The sequence below is a fragment of the Thermobia domestica genome, chromosome 5 (genome assembly GCF_964235325.1).
Source record: "Thermobia domestica chromosome 5, izTheDome1.hap1.1, whole genome shotgun sequence".
In the NCBI taxonomy this organism is placed as follows: Eukaryota; Metazoa; Arthropoda; class Insecta; order Zygentoma; family Lepismatidae; genus Thermobia; species Thermobia domestica.
This window is the reverse complement of record NC_137458.1, coordinates 220,139,579-220,160,522: the sequence shown is the minus strand read 5'-3', so window position 1 is coordinate 220,160,522 and position 20,944 is coordinate 220,139,579. Positions and strand designations below refer to the sequence as shown.

Below are 20,944 nucleotides of genomic sequence, written 5' to 3'. Positions count from 1 at the left end.
ATGAAAATGCAACGTTACCATTTACCCGGACCCACAACATAAATGAATGAAGTTACTGTCTATTAAAAACATTATATTTGTAGGCGGTTTCCCCTCTTACATTTTGTTGTAACTCTGATAACAACAGAGTTATCCATGTCAGGGGACTTTTTAGACACCCCGTGAAGCAATGCAATAATAATTATAAAATATTCTCTTGAAAGTTTGTTTCTGGAAATCCTGTGCTTGCTGTGACATGAAATTTTCAACGACAAATGATAAATTATAGCTTGCAAAAAACTATCAAGTAACAACGAATTTACTACTGCACAACGCGATGGCTCATCGTAGATGTTCATTGTACGCAGTGGCGCAACCAGGATTTTATTTCGGGAGGGGCCAAGAATATCCAGTACAGTAGTCTGCAAACGACGTGCTGCACCATTTGATGTGGACAAAATTGAAATTTTGAATTCTCCTCATTACAAGCAATTTAGTTATCCTTATTATTAACATGCTAAAAAACCTTAAAATGAAAATTCCAATTCACAAATTCCCTATTATTAACGGTTACAAGTTTTAAAATTTGCGCTATAATAAATATTTTTAACATCTTTATTTTTGCAAAAAATGACGCTCTCTTTACTAACATTTATTACTCTAAGAAATGAATGTAAGGGTTTTCACTGGGTATTTCTCCTTTCGTAGAGTGCTTTGACTTAATTCAATATTCACTTATGCTTTGATCTATTTTCAAATTTCACCAAAATTTTTCTGCAACGCTGCTGTATAAGATAGACCAGGTTTGCTTCGGAGAGGGCATGGGCCCCCGAGTTCATAGCTCGTTGCGCCACTGATTGTACGTTTTTTTAGAAATTTGTGTTCTAGTCTGAGCTCCTTCTATAGTAACCGCTGCCTAAGCCCTACTACACCCAGTCCGCCTATGACGGGAGTGCAAGCAAACTTTCATGGAGAACGACGTAAGTGATAGCGATTGTTCCAAAACAATCAACAAGCAAACGAAACTAATATTATCATTCAAATTTCCTATTTGTTATTAAAAACCACATATATATTTCCTTCATTTGCATAAACACTTCTACTTACTAAGGGGACACAATCCTCTTGTGCATGCCTGATATCCACTCTTGCTTTGATCTCAAGCTTTTTAAACGTGGAATCGTATTTACCGGGCCCTTTGGACGCGGGTTCTTTCTGACTTGTGCCCTTTTGACGCAGGGCCCTTTTGACTCGCACCCAGTTGACGCTTGGCCGTTTTGACCCGTGCCCTATTGTAGTGGTGCTCATTTTGATCAGGGCCCGTTTGACGAAGTTTCTTGTTGACTCTGGCCCTTTTGTCGCAGAACCCTTTGGACCCGGGCCCTTTTGACGCAGCGTCCTTAAAACTCGGCTCCTTTTGTTGCAGATCCCTTTTGATCCGGGCCCTTTCAACGCAGGGCCATTTTGTCGCGGAGACCTTTTTACCTATGCCCTTTCGACGCGGGGCTGTTTAGACTCGGGCATTTTGTAGCGGGCCCCCTTTTGACTCGGACTCTTTTGTCATGGTACTCTTTTGACCCAGGCCCTTTTCATGAGGAGCGTTTTGATTCGGCCCCTTTTGACTCGGGTCCTTTTGTTACGTAGACCTTTTGACCCAGGCCCTTTTGATAGGGGGTCATTTGACTCGTGTCCTTTTGTAGCGGGGCTCCGTTTCACTCGGGCCCGTTCGACGCAGAGCCCTTGCGACTCGAGCCCCTTTATACTGGGAACCTTTGACTCGGGCCCTATTGATGAGGGGTGTTTTGATTCGGGCCCGTTTGACGCGGGGCATTCTGACTCGGGTCATTTTGTCGTGGGGCCCTTTTGACACGGGCTCTTTAAATGAAGGGCGTTTTGATTCGGGTCTTTTTGACTCAAACCTTTTTATTGCGGAGAGGTTTTGACCGGGCAACTATGACTAGTGCCATTTTGATTCGGGTCCTCTTGTAGCGCGGCACCTTCTGACCCGGGTTCGTTTCAGGCAGGTCTCTTTTGACTCGGGCTCTTTTGTCGTGGGATCCTTTTGACGCGGCCCTTTTGATTCTTGCCCTTTTGACTCCTACCCTTTTCTTGCGGAGAAGTTTGACCCAAGCCCTTTTTTCGCGGGTCCGTTTTGACTCGTGCCCTTTGTAGAGGGGCCACTTTTGACTTTTGCTCTTTTGCTGTGGAGACCTTTTGACCCGGGCCCATTTGACGTGAGAAAGTTTTGACTCGTGCTCTTTTGTAGCGGGACTCTTTTGATCCTGACCATTTTCATGAGGGGCGTTTCGTTTCGGCCCTTTTCGACTCGGGCCCTTTTGTTGCGGAGACCTTTTGAACCGGACCCGTTTGACGCAGGTCGCTTGGGACTCGAGACCTTTTGTCGTGGGACCCTTTTGACTCGGGTCCTTTTAATGAAAGGCGTTTTGACTCTTGCCCATTTTTGTGGAGAACTTTTGAACCGGGCCCTTTTGAAGCCGAGCCGTTTGACTTGGGCCTTTTTGCAGCGATGCCCCTTTTTGTCCAGGGGAGTTTTCACTCGGGTTATTTTGTCGTGGGTCTCTTTTGACCCGGACTCTTTTTATGCGGGCCGTATCGATTCGGCCCCTTTTGATTCGGGCCCTTTGGTTGCGGAGGCCTTTTAGCCTGGGCCGTTTGACTCGGGTTCTTTTGTAGCAGGGCTCTTTTTCAGCCGGGCTCGTTTGAGGCAAGTCCCTTTTGTCATGGACCCTTTTGATGAGGGTCGTTTTGATTCGGGCAATTTTGACTCCTGCCCTTTTGTTGCGGAAACCTTTTGACACGAGCACTTTTGTTGCGGGGTCATTGTGGTCTGGCTCTTTTGTAGCATGGTCCATTTTGACTCGGGCCCTATTGACTTGGGCCCTTTTGTTGCGGAGACGTTTCGACCTGGGTCCTTTTCACATGGGCCAATTTGACTCGGGCCCCTTTGTAACGGGTCCCCTTTCAACCCGGGTCCGTTTGAAGCAGGGCCGTTTTGACTCGGGTCCTTTTGTTGCGGGCCATATTGACTATGGCCTTTCGGTCTTTTCCTTTTTGTCAGGCCCTTTTGACATGGAACTGTATATATAACGCAGAAGCTGAAATACCTGGGGCAGGGGGGCTGGAGGAGTATGAGTAAATCGAAGATAGATCGATCCAGGGCGCAGTAAAATTAATCACATCACTGTTCATATCAATTTATTTTTTCTTTCGCCATATCTGGAGATCAGTGTTCTAACTAATAGGCTACAGCGGCGAAAGACGATATACGTTATCAATGTTATGACTGTTAACGTAATATATATAGGGAATAAAACGAAAAACTCTATATCGGTCTCCCCCCCCTGCGGGCGTTAGTGATTATATTGTGCTTAGTTACTGTATTATATTATTCTATACACGGAATAAATACTTATGTGTTTTATATAATAATAAGAATCTTATCTACATTTATTACGGCCCTTGCTTTACGACAACTAAACATATTCATGTTCAGCGTAATCAGTTTCCATTTTAAAATAATTACAGTGAGGCGAATGAAATAATTCAAGCCCGAACATGTCGTAGTAAATTCCTGAAGAGTGAAAAGCGCTAGTAGCAGTTGTTAGCAGTTTTTAACTTAACATATAAGACAATAATTTGAGAAACTGAGAATACAAATCTTTTCAGAGATGACAGTGCGCTGATGCTTTAAATCTATGCCCTTACTCCCTATACCTACGTTATTTCCCTAGTCAAAATAAAAACTCTTCAAAATTAATCAAAATTTCTTATGCAACCATCCCTTCCTTAGAGTACTGCAGTGTCACATACGCGTCACGGCGATGTAAAGGCACTTTTGGCGACGAGGATACCATAGGATCCTCTAAGGGATATTGATGTCACTGGAATGCCTGAAAAGTAATTGTGGGTAAGTGAATTGCCCACTTGTCAGGATGAAGGGCGATGGTGATGTGAAATCCGGGGCTGTCAGAGGTACTACCTATGATAATTGGATTTATAATATTCTATTTTGCCATAAACCCTCTTCAGGAAAAAAAACTGTTAATCTTAGCTTTGAAAATGTTACAGAAGGAGTTTTATTGCTATCATTAGGTTGCATTAGAAATTATCGGATTTATTTTAATGCTTAACTTTTACATCTCTTCTGATTTACGAATATTAAATCGGGATTATCCCCTTAAGGTCAATTAGTGATATTTTAAATCATTTCGAACCAACTTTATATATGGTTAGTCTTGTTATATGGGAATAATTGAGACCAGAATCAGTCTACAGGCTAAGTCCAAAAGAATCCGACCTCCTGATAAACCACGTCTTTCAGCAAGGTGAATTGTGGCAATCCGATACCCACATGAGAAAATCTTCGGTTCAGTGTGAAAGCTTCCATAAGAACCAGCACTCTAATCAGTGAAATGTGCTTTGCTAATTTTTATTCAATGTGAAAGTACCTAACTTTATTGCTAAAAAAAAGAAAAGGCATTTATTTCATACAAGTCACCATTACAGTTTTCGTATTTGAACACAACACTCATGAAAAGTCATGTTAAAGCGCAACTTGCCCCTGAAAAAGAATATTTATCTGTTTTTAGTTCTTCGTGTTCCCCAAAGTACCGGTACATGCGGAATTAGTGCTCGCCTTCCGCTCGCATTACCTAGGTAAAACGGCTACGATCTTGGTACTAGCACTTGTTTCGGTGTCCAGATCTCAAATATTTATCTTTTAGCCTGATTCTATGTATGAATCCGAAATTTCAAATTTAGACAAGGGGCACCAAAATTCATAGATTATTCTCGGTGCTCATATTGTGATTCACTAAATAATTATTAAATCTAATTGTAAGGTATGCATTTGATATTTAGAGCAGACTGAGCAAGATAAATATACGTAAAAACTAGTCTATACTTGTCTTAACTGTTTGTTTTCTTAACTGTCAATGAAATATGTGTATTGGGGAATTTTAAATATTCGAGTTATGTATTCCGGTTTCAAATATAAATATGTGTGTATTTCATCTCGGTCCTGCAACCGGGTGGACCTAGATTCGACATTCGAATTCTCATCCGGGTCAAATCAGATTATTTTTTAGTAAGGCAAGCATTTGATCTTTAGTGTAGAATGAAGGAGACAAATAGACTTGTCAATATCCGTCTTAATTTTCTGTTTTCTTCTTCAGTGTCATGACTTCGTGAAATTACTTTCGGTGAATTTTTGATATTCAAGTTTATCACCATTTGGGTGGGATGTGGGTTTGGATAAGAATCAAGATCTGAGATCCGGATTTCGGATGCAAATCCGAATTTCGAACCCAGATCCGAGATCCGGATCCAGATCTGAGATTTGAGATCCGGATCCAGATCCGAAATCCGGATCCAAAGGATCCGGACCAAATCAGATCCGGATTTTCGGATCCGGCCATCCCTAATATATATATATATATATATATATATATATATATATATGTGTGTGTGTGTGTGTGTGTGTGTGTGTGTGACTTTGTAATACTAGAAAAACACTAACTTACAGAAGAAAAGAACACAAATTCGCAAAAGAGACAATTAAGATCGGCCAGATCCTACCTTACTATAAAATGTTTCACCAGTGTAGTTAAGAATATTAGCATTTGATAAAATATGAACGTATATGCGGTGAAGCGTATCAATGGTTCAGAATATAATAAATTCACAACTTTTATTTTCGAGGATATACATACTCATATGACTTTCTCTAATGTACGTGAGCGTGTAGTACTCATGGCCTCAGGAGACAAAGAATTAACTCCACTGTTTTCACACAGGAGGTTTTTTTCTAACTTCGGATCAAAGTGTTATATTTATGTTGGTTGTATTTACGTAAAAATGACAACATATTTCCTTATGGGACATTTGTAATATCACTTTACAAGTGACTTGAAGGATTGAGTATAACCTAAAAGCACACGTTACATATAGGTTAAAAGTAAGATGGAATGTGCTTCTACCTTAGAGTTTTTTTTTCGGTTCTTTCAAAAAAGCCCTGTGTTCTTATTTACAACTCGATTTTAATCGCACACAAATCATCTTTAAAGAATTCTGATCTTCATTTCTAATAAAAGTATTAGAATGTATTACATACTGTTGCAAGAGTAGGTGACGACATATTTTGACTATACTATACACAATTCTATGGTATTTAAGATTAGAAACCATCTTCTTCATAAATGGTGTAAAACACGACCCTCTCATTTGCGACCAATTGTTTTGTCACTGCTATCTTTAAGCATTGATGTAATACATCGCATATGTACTGTTGTCAATAGCCTCGAAGAAAAATACAGCAAAAAATTGTAATTTAATTTTCTTTGTCATGCAAAACATTTGATTCTCTGTACAGCACAGATGTCAGTTTATTCCCAAATTATTGTCAAATGAATTCAGCGGAGGTGGGAACGTATTTGCGGGTAACTGAAACATTCTGGAAATAAGTGCTGAAACTTTGGGTTTAAAACTCTATTTGTTTTAACCTGAAACTTGTACAGTATGAAGTTTTTTTATTATGAACAGTACAATAAGTGCTGTGTTAGATTAATTATAAATTAACTGGTTGGTTATATTCTTGTTTATGTAATAGTAATACAATTGGCTGTCAGCACCCGTTCACTAATGGGATTTTACATATTTGTATTCTATTTCTGTAGTTTATTTATTTGTTACTGTTAGAAACAATATTATTTACAGTGTTGCATGTCGTCTCCTAGTGATAACAAATATAGGGTGTGCGTGTCAGGAGCAAGCAGAATACCTGTTCTTCGCACTAGAAATTACGTTTCGTTTCGGACATAAAGGGCTGAATTCGGGTTTAAACGGCATTGGAAGTGTCACTGTTTGACTCAGCGACTCCCAAAAGCTACGGATTCGACACTAATAGCGGTCGTTTGGATCATTTTTATATATCATCTTCGCTCCCCTAACAAAGTTGCTGGGTTTAGTTTCGATTTAAGCTTCATCAAAAGTGTCACTGTTCATCTCAGCAACACTAATGACGGCCATTTGTAACATCTCCCCAAGTCCCCCTTCCCTACGTTCTACCGTCAATGTAAATTTATATTTATAAAAAACGTTCCAGGCCCGAACCTCATCTATGTTGAAAATTTGATTGTGATCGATCAGGTGATTCAAGAGGTAGTATGTCACAAAAAATAGTGACTTTCGTTTATAGATATATGCAGAATAGATAAAAAGATGAAACAAAAAATCACGTCAGGGAATTCATCGGGCGCACTGCGGACACTGTTTTGCCTACAAGGCCTCATATCATGAACTACTGGTACTCACTGGGAAGTCTTAACTTTTTGAAGGACGGTGGTATATCAAAGATGATATAATACCAGTACTACCGTGTTTCAAAGAGTCAAACGGAAAACATTTTTACTTGATTTATCATTTAAAATATTATGTAAAAGAAACTTTTTCTTGAAACTTTGTTTTTGTAGAACATTAATTCCAAACTGGCCATCTGTATGATGACCAGTGACTTATCCCTATCTCACGTTTAATTAAATTTGTACATACGATTTGACTTCGTTTTTACTATATTTCATCCAATCCAATTTTAAAAAAAAATAGTTTAAATTATCTAAGCGCGACATCAAATAACTACTGTTAAAAGTAAACTTCGATTTTTTTTTATTTCAGTTTCCAGGAAATTACAAAGACGTGCATGCAAGGGAAGTAAAAGGTTAGTACATACATGTTTTGTGTATATGTTAAATTATAACATCATTCATAAATAATAAAAGACGATCACGAGACATATTGTGGAATAAAACAGAAAATATAATAAATTATTTATTTCTCTGTTTTTTATAATAAAAACTTCATATATATATATATATATATATATATATATATATATATATATATATATATATATATATATATATATTGGGATTTATATTTCAAAACTGCACTCTATAAAAAAGAAAGAGATAGAGATTTCTATATATACGTACATGCAAGGTAAAAGTTACTTTGAATTTAATTACTACTTTGCACTATTTTGATGTCTAATTTTGACTTCTGGACAGTTCTTAATCTGTACCAAAATATGAAATCTGTCTACAGTATTCAAGTTTTAAGAACAATAATAAATTCTTTAAAAATGGTCAATGTATACCAAGTTACCTGGTATCAATGAAGGTGGTTTCACCATTTTAATTTTTAATGATTTTTAAAAGTACTATTACCATATACATTGGTATATATATATATATATATATATATATATATATATATATATATATATATATATATATATATATATATATAGACAGTTCCCTAATTCGTGTAATTTTCTACAGCAGAGGAAGACGACGAAGTTTTCACAGTATTAATGTGAAATTTGATATTGGTATTGAGATATGTCTGAATTTTTTAAATTTCTAATGAAAATAAGAGAAAATCACTGTTTAGCACCTTTTTTGGTGCGTTAACACAAAAATTAATTTTCCTTAAATGAGATTCAATGTTAAATTTGGAAGCATTTTGGAAGCAAAATTAACATAATTTTGGGTAAGGCTCCGCCTTTGGGAGGCAAGGAGCGTAAAAAGGTGGTGAGCGGAATATTACCAAAATCCGAAACCTTATTTAGCGAAATCCAGTAGGCATTAGATTAGTCAAAAATGTCATAGAATTAGTATTCCGATTATCCTCGCATGTGTGAGTGATTGATATGGAGCTACAGACCCCAATTCAAAAATCATATTAAAATTCACAACACATATCCTTAGTAGGCACACACCAGAAGATTTTTTTGCATGAATTAATGTTACATTTTGCGATATTGTGGTAACAAGAATATGGTTTGTAACATAGAATATTACTTTGCTACCGAACCGCCTTAGGGAGTCACAAAGGGCGAAACATAGAATGGGGGATGTTTATAAAAAAATCCAAATTTTATTCTGGAAATGCCAATTAAAATCAGATTAATCATAAATTTCCCAGAATTAATATTTCAATGTTTTTTGCATGTGCCAGAAATTCACCATAAATATCATAGCACAGATATCCGAGAAAACATTATTTCTCGTCAAATTAATGTGAAATTATTGGTTATCGTAGTAAAAAGACATCTAGAATGTTATTTTGATAACACGCCGGCTTAGGTGGCACAGGTGGCTCCATCTTGCATGGACCATAATTCATCACTTTGCCTAAATTTAAACAATCAAGTTCAGCCAATATTTGATTTCTTTGTAGCTTTTGATATGATGACGTTGTTACATTTTCATCAAAAAAGAAAGGTGCTATCACCTCAGTAGCAGTTATACTACACCAAACCATTATTCCTCGTTTGTCTATTGACACTTCTCATCTCACGTTCGGTTGCATCGATGACCAATATCTTGCATGTGATGAGGACACTGAACCATTTAAGAAGAATTTTGCTTCATCGAAAAAGATCACTTGTAACAAGACCATAGGGTTTTCATTTAACTTCCCAATAAATCAGTTACAGGAATAAACTCGATCACCATAATCACTAGCACACAATTCAGAAACAATTCGGACCTTTATGGTTTTATCATCAAGTTTCTTATAATTCTTTGTAGCGTAGTTTTGTTAATATTTAAGTTAAAGATTCGACAAGGAAGGAATTTCCGCGATGAACTATTAACAGATAACAGCACATGTCTTTTGATACCTTATGTAGATACATTTGGAGATTTTGCTGCACTTTTTCTAGATGTAAGATGGGCAGTGTGAAAACAATTTTTGAGAAACTGTTTGCACAAATGGTGAATTTGCACATCGCGCACTTTTAGTCCGAGTTCTTTAACTATACGGGATCCTGTTGGTCTTGCAGAATTTTCTGATAAAATGTACCATTAAATTATATTAACGCTGATACTGAGTTAAAGGCTGCATGATCGAAGGACACCACAATATGAATGCAATCTTAAAGTATAGTTGAAAAAACAAGCAATTCACAAACGATTAAGCCAGCCTATCCCCTAGATTCACGCACTATATAGTATGCATTTCCGAAGAAGTCGATGTAACGCTGGTGTTGATTACAGACACGAAATCCTATTGAACTGTCAACACGTAAGTCATAAATGGTTTGTGCATTGCGATAAGAAAAGGTCTAAAGATCTTGTCAGTGCAGTGAGCAAGAAGTTAAGTTTTGAATTAGAGGGTGTTTTATAAACAAAAGTTTGTTGCCATTGCTCGAAATCAGCTTACAGGGGGACGTCAACATATGATTCGGACTTGTTCCAACGCTTCTTAAACACACATCTCGTAGCCTGCATTTTGAATAGGCCAGAGAGGAGCATGGAAGGTAATAAAAGAAAGAGGTGTGGTGTTTTAAATGATTTTAGGACTGGGTAGCGGAAATTGAAGCACCAAAGTGCCCACTGGTACATGGAAGTAGCTTCTAAGCATTAATTTGCTGATATTTCCAATTATTTTTATTATGAAAAGTTTGAATTGTTTTGCTTCCTATTATCCAAAATTTGGAGGGTTGGAATAATAAAATTAGAGACGCATGTACCACAATACAAAAAGGGTGGAAAAAAAGGAATATTATGGTATTTTCTACCTAAAACTGCCTACCGGAAACCTACCGAAAACTACAGCGAAATTCTTATAAATATAGAGAAAACTGCTTTCCACATTATACATTGAATTTCCAATTAGGCTAATGATATTTTGAGTTGACGCCACTAAAACAGATCAACACATGACGATTGTCATATTGTCGCCTTAGCTTTCTTATAAACAAACATTTTTCGACAATAATGCAAAATTTGACTTTAATTATGAAAAATATTTAGCTTCTGCCAGTAGGTCCTTGTCTAAGGACATTCGTATATTAGTATATCTTAGGACTAGGCTATTAAAAATATTGTAGCAAACACCATTTTTTTCAGCACTTTCTCTTCTTTAATTTTGATTATTAGCATGATAATTCTGATAGTGAAACTTGCTAACTAAATTTAGTATCGACATTTAACAAATTCTGTTTTGTAGATCTGGAGTTTGTAATGAAAAGGTGAAACGTGAAAGTGATTTTATTACAACACCATATGGTACTATTATTACTATAACTAAAGTACACTTATATTTTTTCTACAATTATTATGATCTTTTAATTTGAACTTTTGTATTTTTTTCAATGTTTGAAGAAATTTCAACCATGAAATTTGATTTTGAACGAAGCTGTGAATTTTCAAAACTTCCTCGGAAAACATTTTTATACTACACTCAACCATTTGTTTTTGAACTAAATACGTAACCAACATGAACTATACAACATTGTTTTTATTTATTATTTCTATTTTAATGTTAAATGACAATGTATCTAAAGCAATCAGAACAACAGTAAAGAGCGTCAACACAGAGGCGAGGATACAGAAAATATTGATAGTGTATTTAGTGATCAGAAAAGAGATGAAGATGTTCATGTAGCAAGCAGCCTAATGATCGGAAAGTGAAGAAGCAAAGAATGTCTAAAAAGCAAATAGAGTTAGTGACAACACGAGAATTTAACAAAGTGACTTTATTTAACCTTAAAGACACCAAGGAAAACAAATGTCGACCAAACCTTATTTTGCTTTACATGATACAATATTATGTAAAATCTCAGGATGTTTTGCATTGTCTTTGTTAGTTTTCATTTTTAATATCTCTATTGAAACTTTATGAAAATTGAAATGTATATCACGCCGGGCCGATGATTAGACTCCAATCTTTGTTTTGCAAAAATTCCTTTTATACACAAAACCATTAAAGAATTCATTGTTTTTCATAAAGTGTTATTATTATTATTATTATTATTATTATTATTATTATTATTATTATTATTATTTATCATCCACAGAATGAAGTTAATGATGGGATTTTTTCTTCTGATACTATTTGTTTTCATTGTTTTCAAAAATAGAATCAATAAAACTAAAGGACAGCCTATGGAAATTAAAAGATATATTGAGTGTGTAACAGTTTAGTTTGTGAAAACCATTGCATCAAGAGAGAATATGTCGTATGTTTCAAATATAAGAAATAATAAAAATGTATACCTTTACATGAATTTCTATAATTTAAATTTCTAGCTAACAATACAGGCATGTTTCTATTACAACCACTTACGATATCAAGAGAACACTGCACAATATCTATCGTTCGCTATTACTTGCTATATTCTAATTAATCGAGAACTGCATTTTGTAAATATATATATATATATATATATATATATATATATATATATATATATATATATATATATATATATATATATATATATATATATATATATATATATATACAAGAATAAACGAAAACATAAAAAAATATCAATATGGACGACTGATCCCTATAATGTTTCCATAAGATTTATCCCCACTCTTTCTTTCTAGTGATTAAAATGAGCATGAATTGTTGCATTTTATCTCTAAATGGAAAACCTTAAGTAGATATAATTTATCAATCACTGTGCAAGAAGAAACTAAATTTAGAATTAATATTTTGAAGTAGAGTATATTTCAACTAAACAACGTCGGATCACTATACAAGCGCATATAACACCTTGACTGTTCTTCCGCTACAGATGAAGTCTCGAATTACATTTTGCAGCTAGCGCGAAGCATTCCAGTTTTGTTATTTATGAATTGCAAATGGCGTTTACATTCAAAGTAAGAGGAATTATGGTGACACTTATTTGATTATGTTTAAACTGAATAAAGGGATCCAAGCATAGCGAAAAGAAAACCTACTACCGGTATTAAACATAATCAATAATAATTAACACGGAACAATAAAATGAACAGCTGAGCTTTTACCATTTGGCTAAAGTATGTTAACACTAGAAGGACCAAAATTTTTACTTCCCTAGAAGTACCGAGCCGTCATTTTGACTTCTATTTAACTGCAAGAGATGTATATAATATTCCTGTATATTTATCTTATTTTAGCTTTAATTTAATCTGTTTAATTGACTAGCTTATGTTTTATGTAATTTTTTCTGATATAATACAGGGTGATCCACTAAAACCCGCCAATATGTTAAATATAATATTAATATCGGAAGTTCGCCCACAGGACAGTGAAATGAAAATTGAAAATAAAGGAATAATACCTACATTCGTACGTAAGAAATACTTTTTTACTAGTCACGTGATCAACCTACCTGCCCTATAGACATTGGATGGGCTATTTTTCTTTAGAACAGACCCTGTATGTAATACACCAAAATAATTATTTTTATTTCGAACTTTTTATTACAAGAAAGTAAATTTACATCTTCAATATAATTTATTGCAACTCGTACCCACTGAAATCAAGAACGCAACACTTTTCTCGGTCTTACACTTGTGTACTGTGAGTGGATTTTCTGATTGATATCCATAAACGTTTGTAGTGACGATATCCTTTTCTTTCTGATTCAGTCACATTTTGGGGAGTTCTCTTCTATTTAGATGCATACTACCAATAAAGGTCATCTCTTTCTTTTTCAAAGATTCGGCTAGTTTTTAACTTGTAAGAAAAGTTGTCACAGGTAACATTTAGACCTCTGTTGAGAAAAGAATTCATCGTCTTTAGAACAATATATTTGCCTACCTGTAAGTCCCGATGTCGTTTTCAGTCGTTTCCCAGGTAGAAAATGCCTTTGAGCTCATACCGTGACTTTACAACTGCAAGCAACCACATTTCAATCGAAGTTTGCCAGGCTTGTTTGGAATATATTATATGTATTTGCATCTTATCTTAGTAAGGAATAACTTTTCATCCACACAAACACTGTCGTGCGTTTTATAGTACATGATACAATTCTCAATGAATAAAGTTCTACACAGATGACGTCAAAGCAAGCTTGTTTGCTTTCAGCATTGAAGAGCAATTTAACTTTTATTTGGAAAGCCAAACATGTCTGTTTTCATTTTAGTTTTATTCCCTTCAATCATTTTCTTCGTTCTTTTCCATTCCGATATTAATTTTATGGACATAATTAACGAGTTCGGAGACATCACCTGTAATTAAGGAGCAGTCCAGATGTTATAGGCGGATAGTCTAGGGATCCGACGGTCTTCAGTTCAAATGAACTCTACTTCAAAATATTAATTCTAAATTTAATTTGTTCCTACACGGTCAATAATAAATTACCTTTGCTCAAAGTTTTTCAATAGAGATAACATACAATAATCATGCACATTCTACCCAAGAGAAGGAGAAGCTTGAAATAAACATATTATCAGAAGCAGTCATGCATATTCATATTTGTTTATGTTTTAGTTTATTTTTGTTAATAGTATCTCTAAGTTACAGTTCTCGATTAATTAGAATATAGCAAAGAATAGCCAATGATAGATATTTTGAAGTTCTCCAAGAAACAATTTGTGTTCCTTTAATCTCGTAAATTCTTCTAATAGAGACATCATTCTATTATTAAGAGGACATTAAATTTCAAGAACTAATATTATATCCTCACAAAATATCAAAGGTATACATTTTTACTATGTATTAAAGTAGTGGGCGCCCCGTTATATGGAGTCAAGTCATAACTATTTTGGGACGTCTTAGGTCAAAGGTCAATGCCCTTGGTCTGGGGTTGATGACCTAGGGGTACCTAAAACCAACCCCTCTACCTTTTGCTAAGACAACCTTGGCCCATCCCCTAATTTTTGGTAGCGGTGCGTAGGACCACCTCTCTTAAATTTTTGAAACTGCCAAATCTAAAAACTAGGTATGGTAACCCAGGGTCAAGGTATGTACCTCTAGAAGTATTAGGTGTCACTCTCGTACCCTTCAGGGGTAAAAAGTGTCAAAAATTCAAATTTCGGAGGTTTCTGATCCAATTTATCCTATTTGATTAAGCCTTATTACCTTATACAGTTATAAGGGCGTATATACGATTCCATAAGACATGGTTGCTTTAGTACATCCTTCAAAAATTTGAAAAAAAAATGAAATGAAATCTTTAAGTTTAACGTCCCACGGTTATACCGTTAGACTAAAGAAGACGGTGATAGTGAGAAATGAGTGAAAATGGTGGAATGAAGAAAGTGGAGAACCCCGAGAAAACCCACGATCACGGTGTTTGTCCGCCACAAAGTTCACACGGCGCGAGTTGGGATCGAACCAGGGACCCCAAACACAGGAGGTGATGCTCTACCACTGAGCCACCGCGCCCCCGTCAAAAATTTGGGAAGAATACCTTGGCCTACCCCTTAAATTTTACAATTGCCAAATTTAAAAATTTGGTGTAATGGTATAGGACTGTAATATGGATCACTATAATTTTGTGTGGTCCATCTCATTCCATTTCGTGGGTACAAAATTGCAAAAAATATAAAGGTAAGCAATACGTTATACCATGTGTTCGGTTTTTAACCTAATTGACCCTCTTTCGTCAGGTTCTATTACCTCATATGGTTATATGGGAATTTGTAGGGGTCCACTCTCTTTCACAAGACATGGATACATTAGTGCACCCATTTAAATTTCTGGGAGGGTACCTCGGTGAACCCTTAAATTTTGAAAATTGCCAAATTTAAAAATTAGTTATAATAATACAGGACCCTAATAAATACCACTATAAACGTGGATGGTCCATATCGTTTCCTTTCATGGTTAAACATTTGACAAAAAATAACTTCCGGAGGTTATTGTTCCAATTTATTAACTTTGATGAAGCTTTATTATATGATTATATGGACGTGAACAGGAGTCGTTTCTCTTTTATAAGACATGGTACATTCGTGCACCCTTTGAAAATTTCGAAGGGGTACCTTGGCTCACTTCTTAAATTTTGGTAATTGTCCAAATTAAAATTTCGGTAGAATAGTATATGATAGTACCATATACCACTACAAATTTCGATGGAACATCTTGTTCTCTTTTACGGTTAAAAAATTGCAAAAAATTAGTAAGACCACGTGTTCGGTTTTTAACACAACTTATTCCGCTTGATGAGTTTCTATTACCTTATATGGTTATGTGGACGTGTACAGAGGTATCGTATCTTTAAGATATATGGACATTGAAAATGTAGGATTAATATCTTGGCCCGCGCCTTAAAGTTTAGAAATTGTCTAATTTAAAATTTGGTATAATAGTATAGGTACATTATAAATTTTGAAGGTTTAATACGTTTCTGTCATGAGTAAAAAATGTCAAAATGTAAATTTCAGAAGCTATTGACCCCCCTTTGATAAGAATTTAACACGTTATGTGAGTATGTATAGGTCTACAGTACGGTACATGTGTACTTTGACGCTCCATTTTCAAAATTTTGTTGATATATAGCACCATTTCTTAAATTTGGGAATTATCATATAACAAAAATTGGTAAACTTTCTCTAGGACCAATTATAAATTTTGGTGTCTATCTTGTTCCTTCTTATGGATATTAAATGGCGAAATATTCAAATTTCGAAGATTATTGACCTTTTTATCTTGTTTGATACGGCTTTATTACAGAATGAGTACAGAGTTTATTACTTTTCATAAGACACATGTATATTTGTGTACCAATCTTAAATTTTGGGAGGGGTACTTTCTTCACAATTAAATTTTGATAATTGTCAAATCAATAATTGGTAATTGTTCTTAGTATATGAATATGTGTCATTGTAGAAAATTGGGTGGTGCATCTTATCCATTCATTGGGTAAATCTTTGCCAAATAGTAGTATAGTAATGTGATCAGTTATTGAATGAGATTGTGTATTCAGCACATTGGTAAATTGATATGTTCTCTTAAATGCTTTGAAGATCACTCTCCTTAAATATGAGAATTGTCAAAAATAAATTACGTAATATACATTTATTGGTCTTATATTATTATTACCGCCTAAGAGTAACAAATGCCAAACTATAAACGTAAGCAATACGTTGTACCGCGTGGAAGATGTAATTGACCTTGATAAGTTTTAACACGTTATACGAATATATGGTAGCTTACAGGAATTCATTTTCTTTAATACTCCTTTTCAAAATTTATTACGGTACTTATGAACAATTCTTAACTTTGGGGTTTATCAAATAAGAAAATTCGGTAATGCTTTTAGATCACAGCTCGATCTGCTAAATTTCTTTCTAAGGGGAACAATTTCCGGAAGTTATTGACTTAATTGAGACCTAAAGACAAAATTGAATTATATGGTCAATTCTAAAACATAGTTATATTGATCCACTTTGCGGGAGATACGTAGGACCATTCTCTAAATTTGGAAATTATGATAAACAAAATTCTAGTTCGATGCGCAAAATTTAATGGTGTGCTTAAGCGATCAATACTCAATTGATATGAAACAATATTTTGAACTTAAGTAACCATTCATAGTCTAAATTCATTGGTGGAAATTTATCAGATTGTTTGATTTTTACCTCGAGCTTTAAATTATTGACTTGAAATCTGATAGGTAACCTTATTCAATCTTAGTTGTATTACGACTCATAGTCTGAAAGCAATATTTCAACATATAATACCTGATATGCTATAACACTTTGAAATTTAGTCACCATTCACTGTCTAAGAGTATGCAATTCCGTTGGTTAATAACTGACAAAGTTATTGTTGATGGAAATTGATTGGCTGAACTTTCATGTAATCTGATTGGTTGTTTGCTTTCAAATTTTTGTGATAGGCTGATCACTATCTTTCATGCAATCTGATTGGTTGATGACATTCAAATCTTTGCTTCGTGCACTTTGCAATGTTCTGCTTTACATTTATTGATTACTGTTTAAATGTATGTTTAAAAATCTTGGTTTCAAAATTTTAGTTTGAACACCTTAGTTCAAGGTTTTACACTCACTGGCAACGTGGATTAAAACCTTTTGTTATCAATCGAATAGTTAAAAACCGGATAAAGTTTGACGGTTAAACTTTAAATGTAAAATTATTTTAGTTGAAAATTTTCTTTCTAAATTTTGTTTAAAAAACAGTTTCGAAATTTTTGTTTGAAAACCTTTAGTCTCAAAATTTTTGTTTGAAATTTTTAAGATTATAAATTTCTTTTCAAAACTTTTTTTGAAACTCTTTGGTTGAAAAATTTTAGTTTCAAATTTTTTCTTGGAATTTTTTGTTTTAAAATGTTTGGTTTGAAAACTTTTAATTTGAAATGGTTGTGTTTGAAAAATTTTTTTGTTAAACAATTTTGTTTCAAAGTTTTAGATTTATTTTTTTAAGGTTCTTGCGCTCATTGGTAAGGAACCGTTTTGAATTGGAGCTTAACTGATTGGAACAAAAAATCTGGCAGCGCTGTTTTATCATGATTCAATAGTACACGTCAGCACATGATTTTTTCATGGTGCTGTCCTCGAAATGGAAACACAAATCATTGAAATATTGATCATTTGATTACTTTGCATTCATTAATCATATACATCCATACCAAATAAAGGACTGGATATTGCTGATTCAATTTATTTTGTACTTCTGTCACTAGTTTGTCTTTAGTGTGTAATTTTAGTTCCAATTTAAGTTTTCTAAGGTCTATTGCAATATCGATAGGTTGAAACTCAATCTCCATATGAACACAAATAAACTGTTAGTCCACAAAAGTATGTACCCATGAACGGTGTTGACATCCATCACACCATATATATACATTTTGTACAATATGCGTAACACATTTTATCAAAATTTATTTTTTCAGGAATATATTTGTTTTATGGCACACTTCCACTGAATGTTTCACACACTTGAATACATTGATGAATTAGGTCTATTCCATTTGCGATAGATACACCATGTTGCGAAGTACATGGAATGTACTCTTTTTACGTAACAGCAGTATTTTCTCTGCAAGGACTGTACGTAGCACCGCTTCACGAGTTGAGTATAATGGTTTTACGATGGCCACATTTAGCTCATCATGGAAATAATCATTCAGTTGGTCCATTCGTGTACATAATATTTGCCATTCAACAAAGTTCAGTTGTACCCCAATGTTTTTTACTTTGTCCAATCGAATAACCTGTTCAAACGTTGCAGCATTGATAGCAATCATTACATGTTTTATTTCAAATATTTATTGGATAATAGCTTGCGAAAAGAAATTCTTTATTGTTAGAAGTACACATCGTTCCCCCTAAAACGAGCTTACTCGAATGATTTCACCACTTATCATAATTAATTGTTGATATAATGACACGTGGTTGGAATGGAATTTGCTGACATTTGCATCACAATCCATAGAGTATTGCTGCGTCATTGGAAAGGTATTTCAAACCAAATCTTCTAAACATGAAGACCGGATTATATACTAAATTCGAATTGATGACTCCGATCCAAGAATACTCTGTAACATAATGATACAGATCCAGTGTTTAAGAATAATAATAGTTCTTCTTGTTTTGATGTTTGCATGGGTAAACATCTTGCTGGTAAAGTTATATTCTTATCATTTTCAAGCTTCGCTATCATATTTAATCCAAACTTTGTAGGAATCACTTGACTAGATAAGATTCTGTAAGTTGGATTGTGTTGTAAATAGATAACCTTGGTAAATGATATAATCACATCACGCGTGTTCAGAAACACTAGACAAGTAGCCATGATGACGTTATAATGTATACTATCTCCAACGTTACTTATATATATACGCTGATGTCATGCAAAACTGATGATGTTACATTAACATGTTCTGACGTGTACTATTGCAACATGAAGAAGCAGTGTTGCCCGATGTTTTTGTTATAATCAGTTGCGGTTCTTTTCAAGACGATTCTTTTTCAATGAGTGCAAAACCTAAAAAAAATATTCCAACTAAAACTTACAAACTAAATTTATTACTGAGTGCAAACGTTGAACGACAATGTTCGAACTAAGATTTTTAAATAAATATTTAGAACGTGATCGATAAATGTTAAGCAAACCTTTTTAAAACTATGCAGAAAAGATTTGAATGTCGTCACCAATCAAATTGCATAAAAAATTGAAATGAGCCAATCAGTGAGGTTTGAAAGTCATCAATCGATCAGTTTTAATGAAAGATACTGATGAGCCAATCAAATTCCATCAATAATAGATTTGTCAGTAATAAACCAATCGGATTGCATTACCTTACACAATGAGTTGAGACTAAATTTCAAAGTGTTGAAGCATTTCAGGTATCACGTGTTGAAATATTGCTTTTAGATTATGAGTCATAATACAAATACGATTGAATAAGGTTACCTATCAGATTTCTAGTCCATAATATAAAGCTCGAGTTAAAATCAACAAATCAGATAACTTTCCACCAATTACCTCAGAATATGTGTTTTGTTTCTGAAGTTCATATCAATCGAGTTCATACCAAAATATTATTTCATGTCAATCGAGTATTGAACGTTAAGCACATCATTCAAACTTCGCGCCCCATACTAGAAATTTGTTTATAACAATTTTCAAATGTAAAGAATAGTCCTACGTATCTCTCACAAGGTGCATTAATATACCTTAGTTTTAAAATTAAGTATATAATTTTATATTGTGGTCAGATCTCAATTAGGTGAATTACTTCTTGGAATTGTTCCCTTTAGAAAGAAATAAGAACAACCAGCTGTGGGCTGGAAGCGTTATGTTCGGAAGCGAAACTTTACTTCGATCTTATTCTACTTTCCTGCAGTTTGATACATGACATCTATGTAAGTAACTAGAACACTTGTAGAACTCCTTATTTAGTTCTCAGTGCAATGTAGTTTATTTAATTTTGATCAATGGAAAAAATTAAAAGTGTTAATGCATAAGTTCGCGTGTACACAACTCTGAATGTCCTGCAAGCATAAAACCTGTGAAATTAACATTTTATTGCAACTATATACGTAGAGAATTTTCATTTCTTTCAATTAAGAGTCCAAAAATTAACGTGCAAGGTTTGTGACAGTTAACACAAAAGAAAAATATTGTTCACCCTGAGAGGAACTGAAACCTGGATATGCTTATAATTTGAAGAAGAGTGATAAGGAGAAGT

General features: G+C 34.4%; 1 protein-coding gene across 1 annotated transcript in view; it reads left to right on the top strand.

Annotated features, from left to right (window-relative positions):
* LOC145685398 (tabserin-like) overlaps positions 1-20,944 on the top strand; it is a 142,230-nt gene that overhangs the window by 77,525 nt on the left and 43,761 nt on the right. Inside the window, exon 2 of the mRNA XM_081757792.1 lies at positions 7,672-7,714. Within this exon, the coding sequence (XP_081613918.1) occupies positions 7,672-7,714 (43 nt within the window). The remainder of the gene's footprint in view (positions 1-7,671; positions 7,715-20,944) is intronic.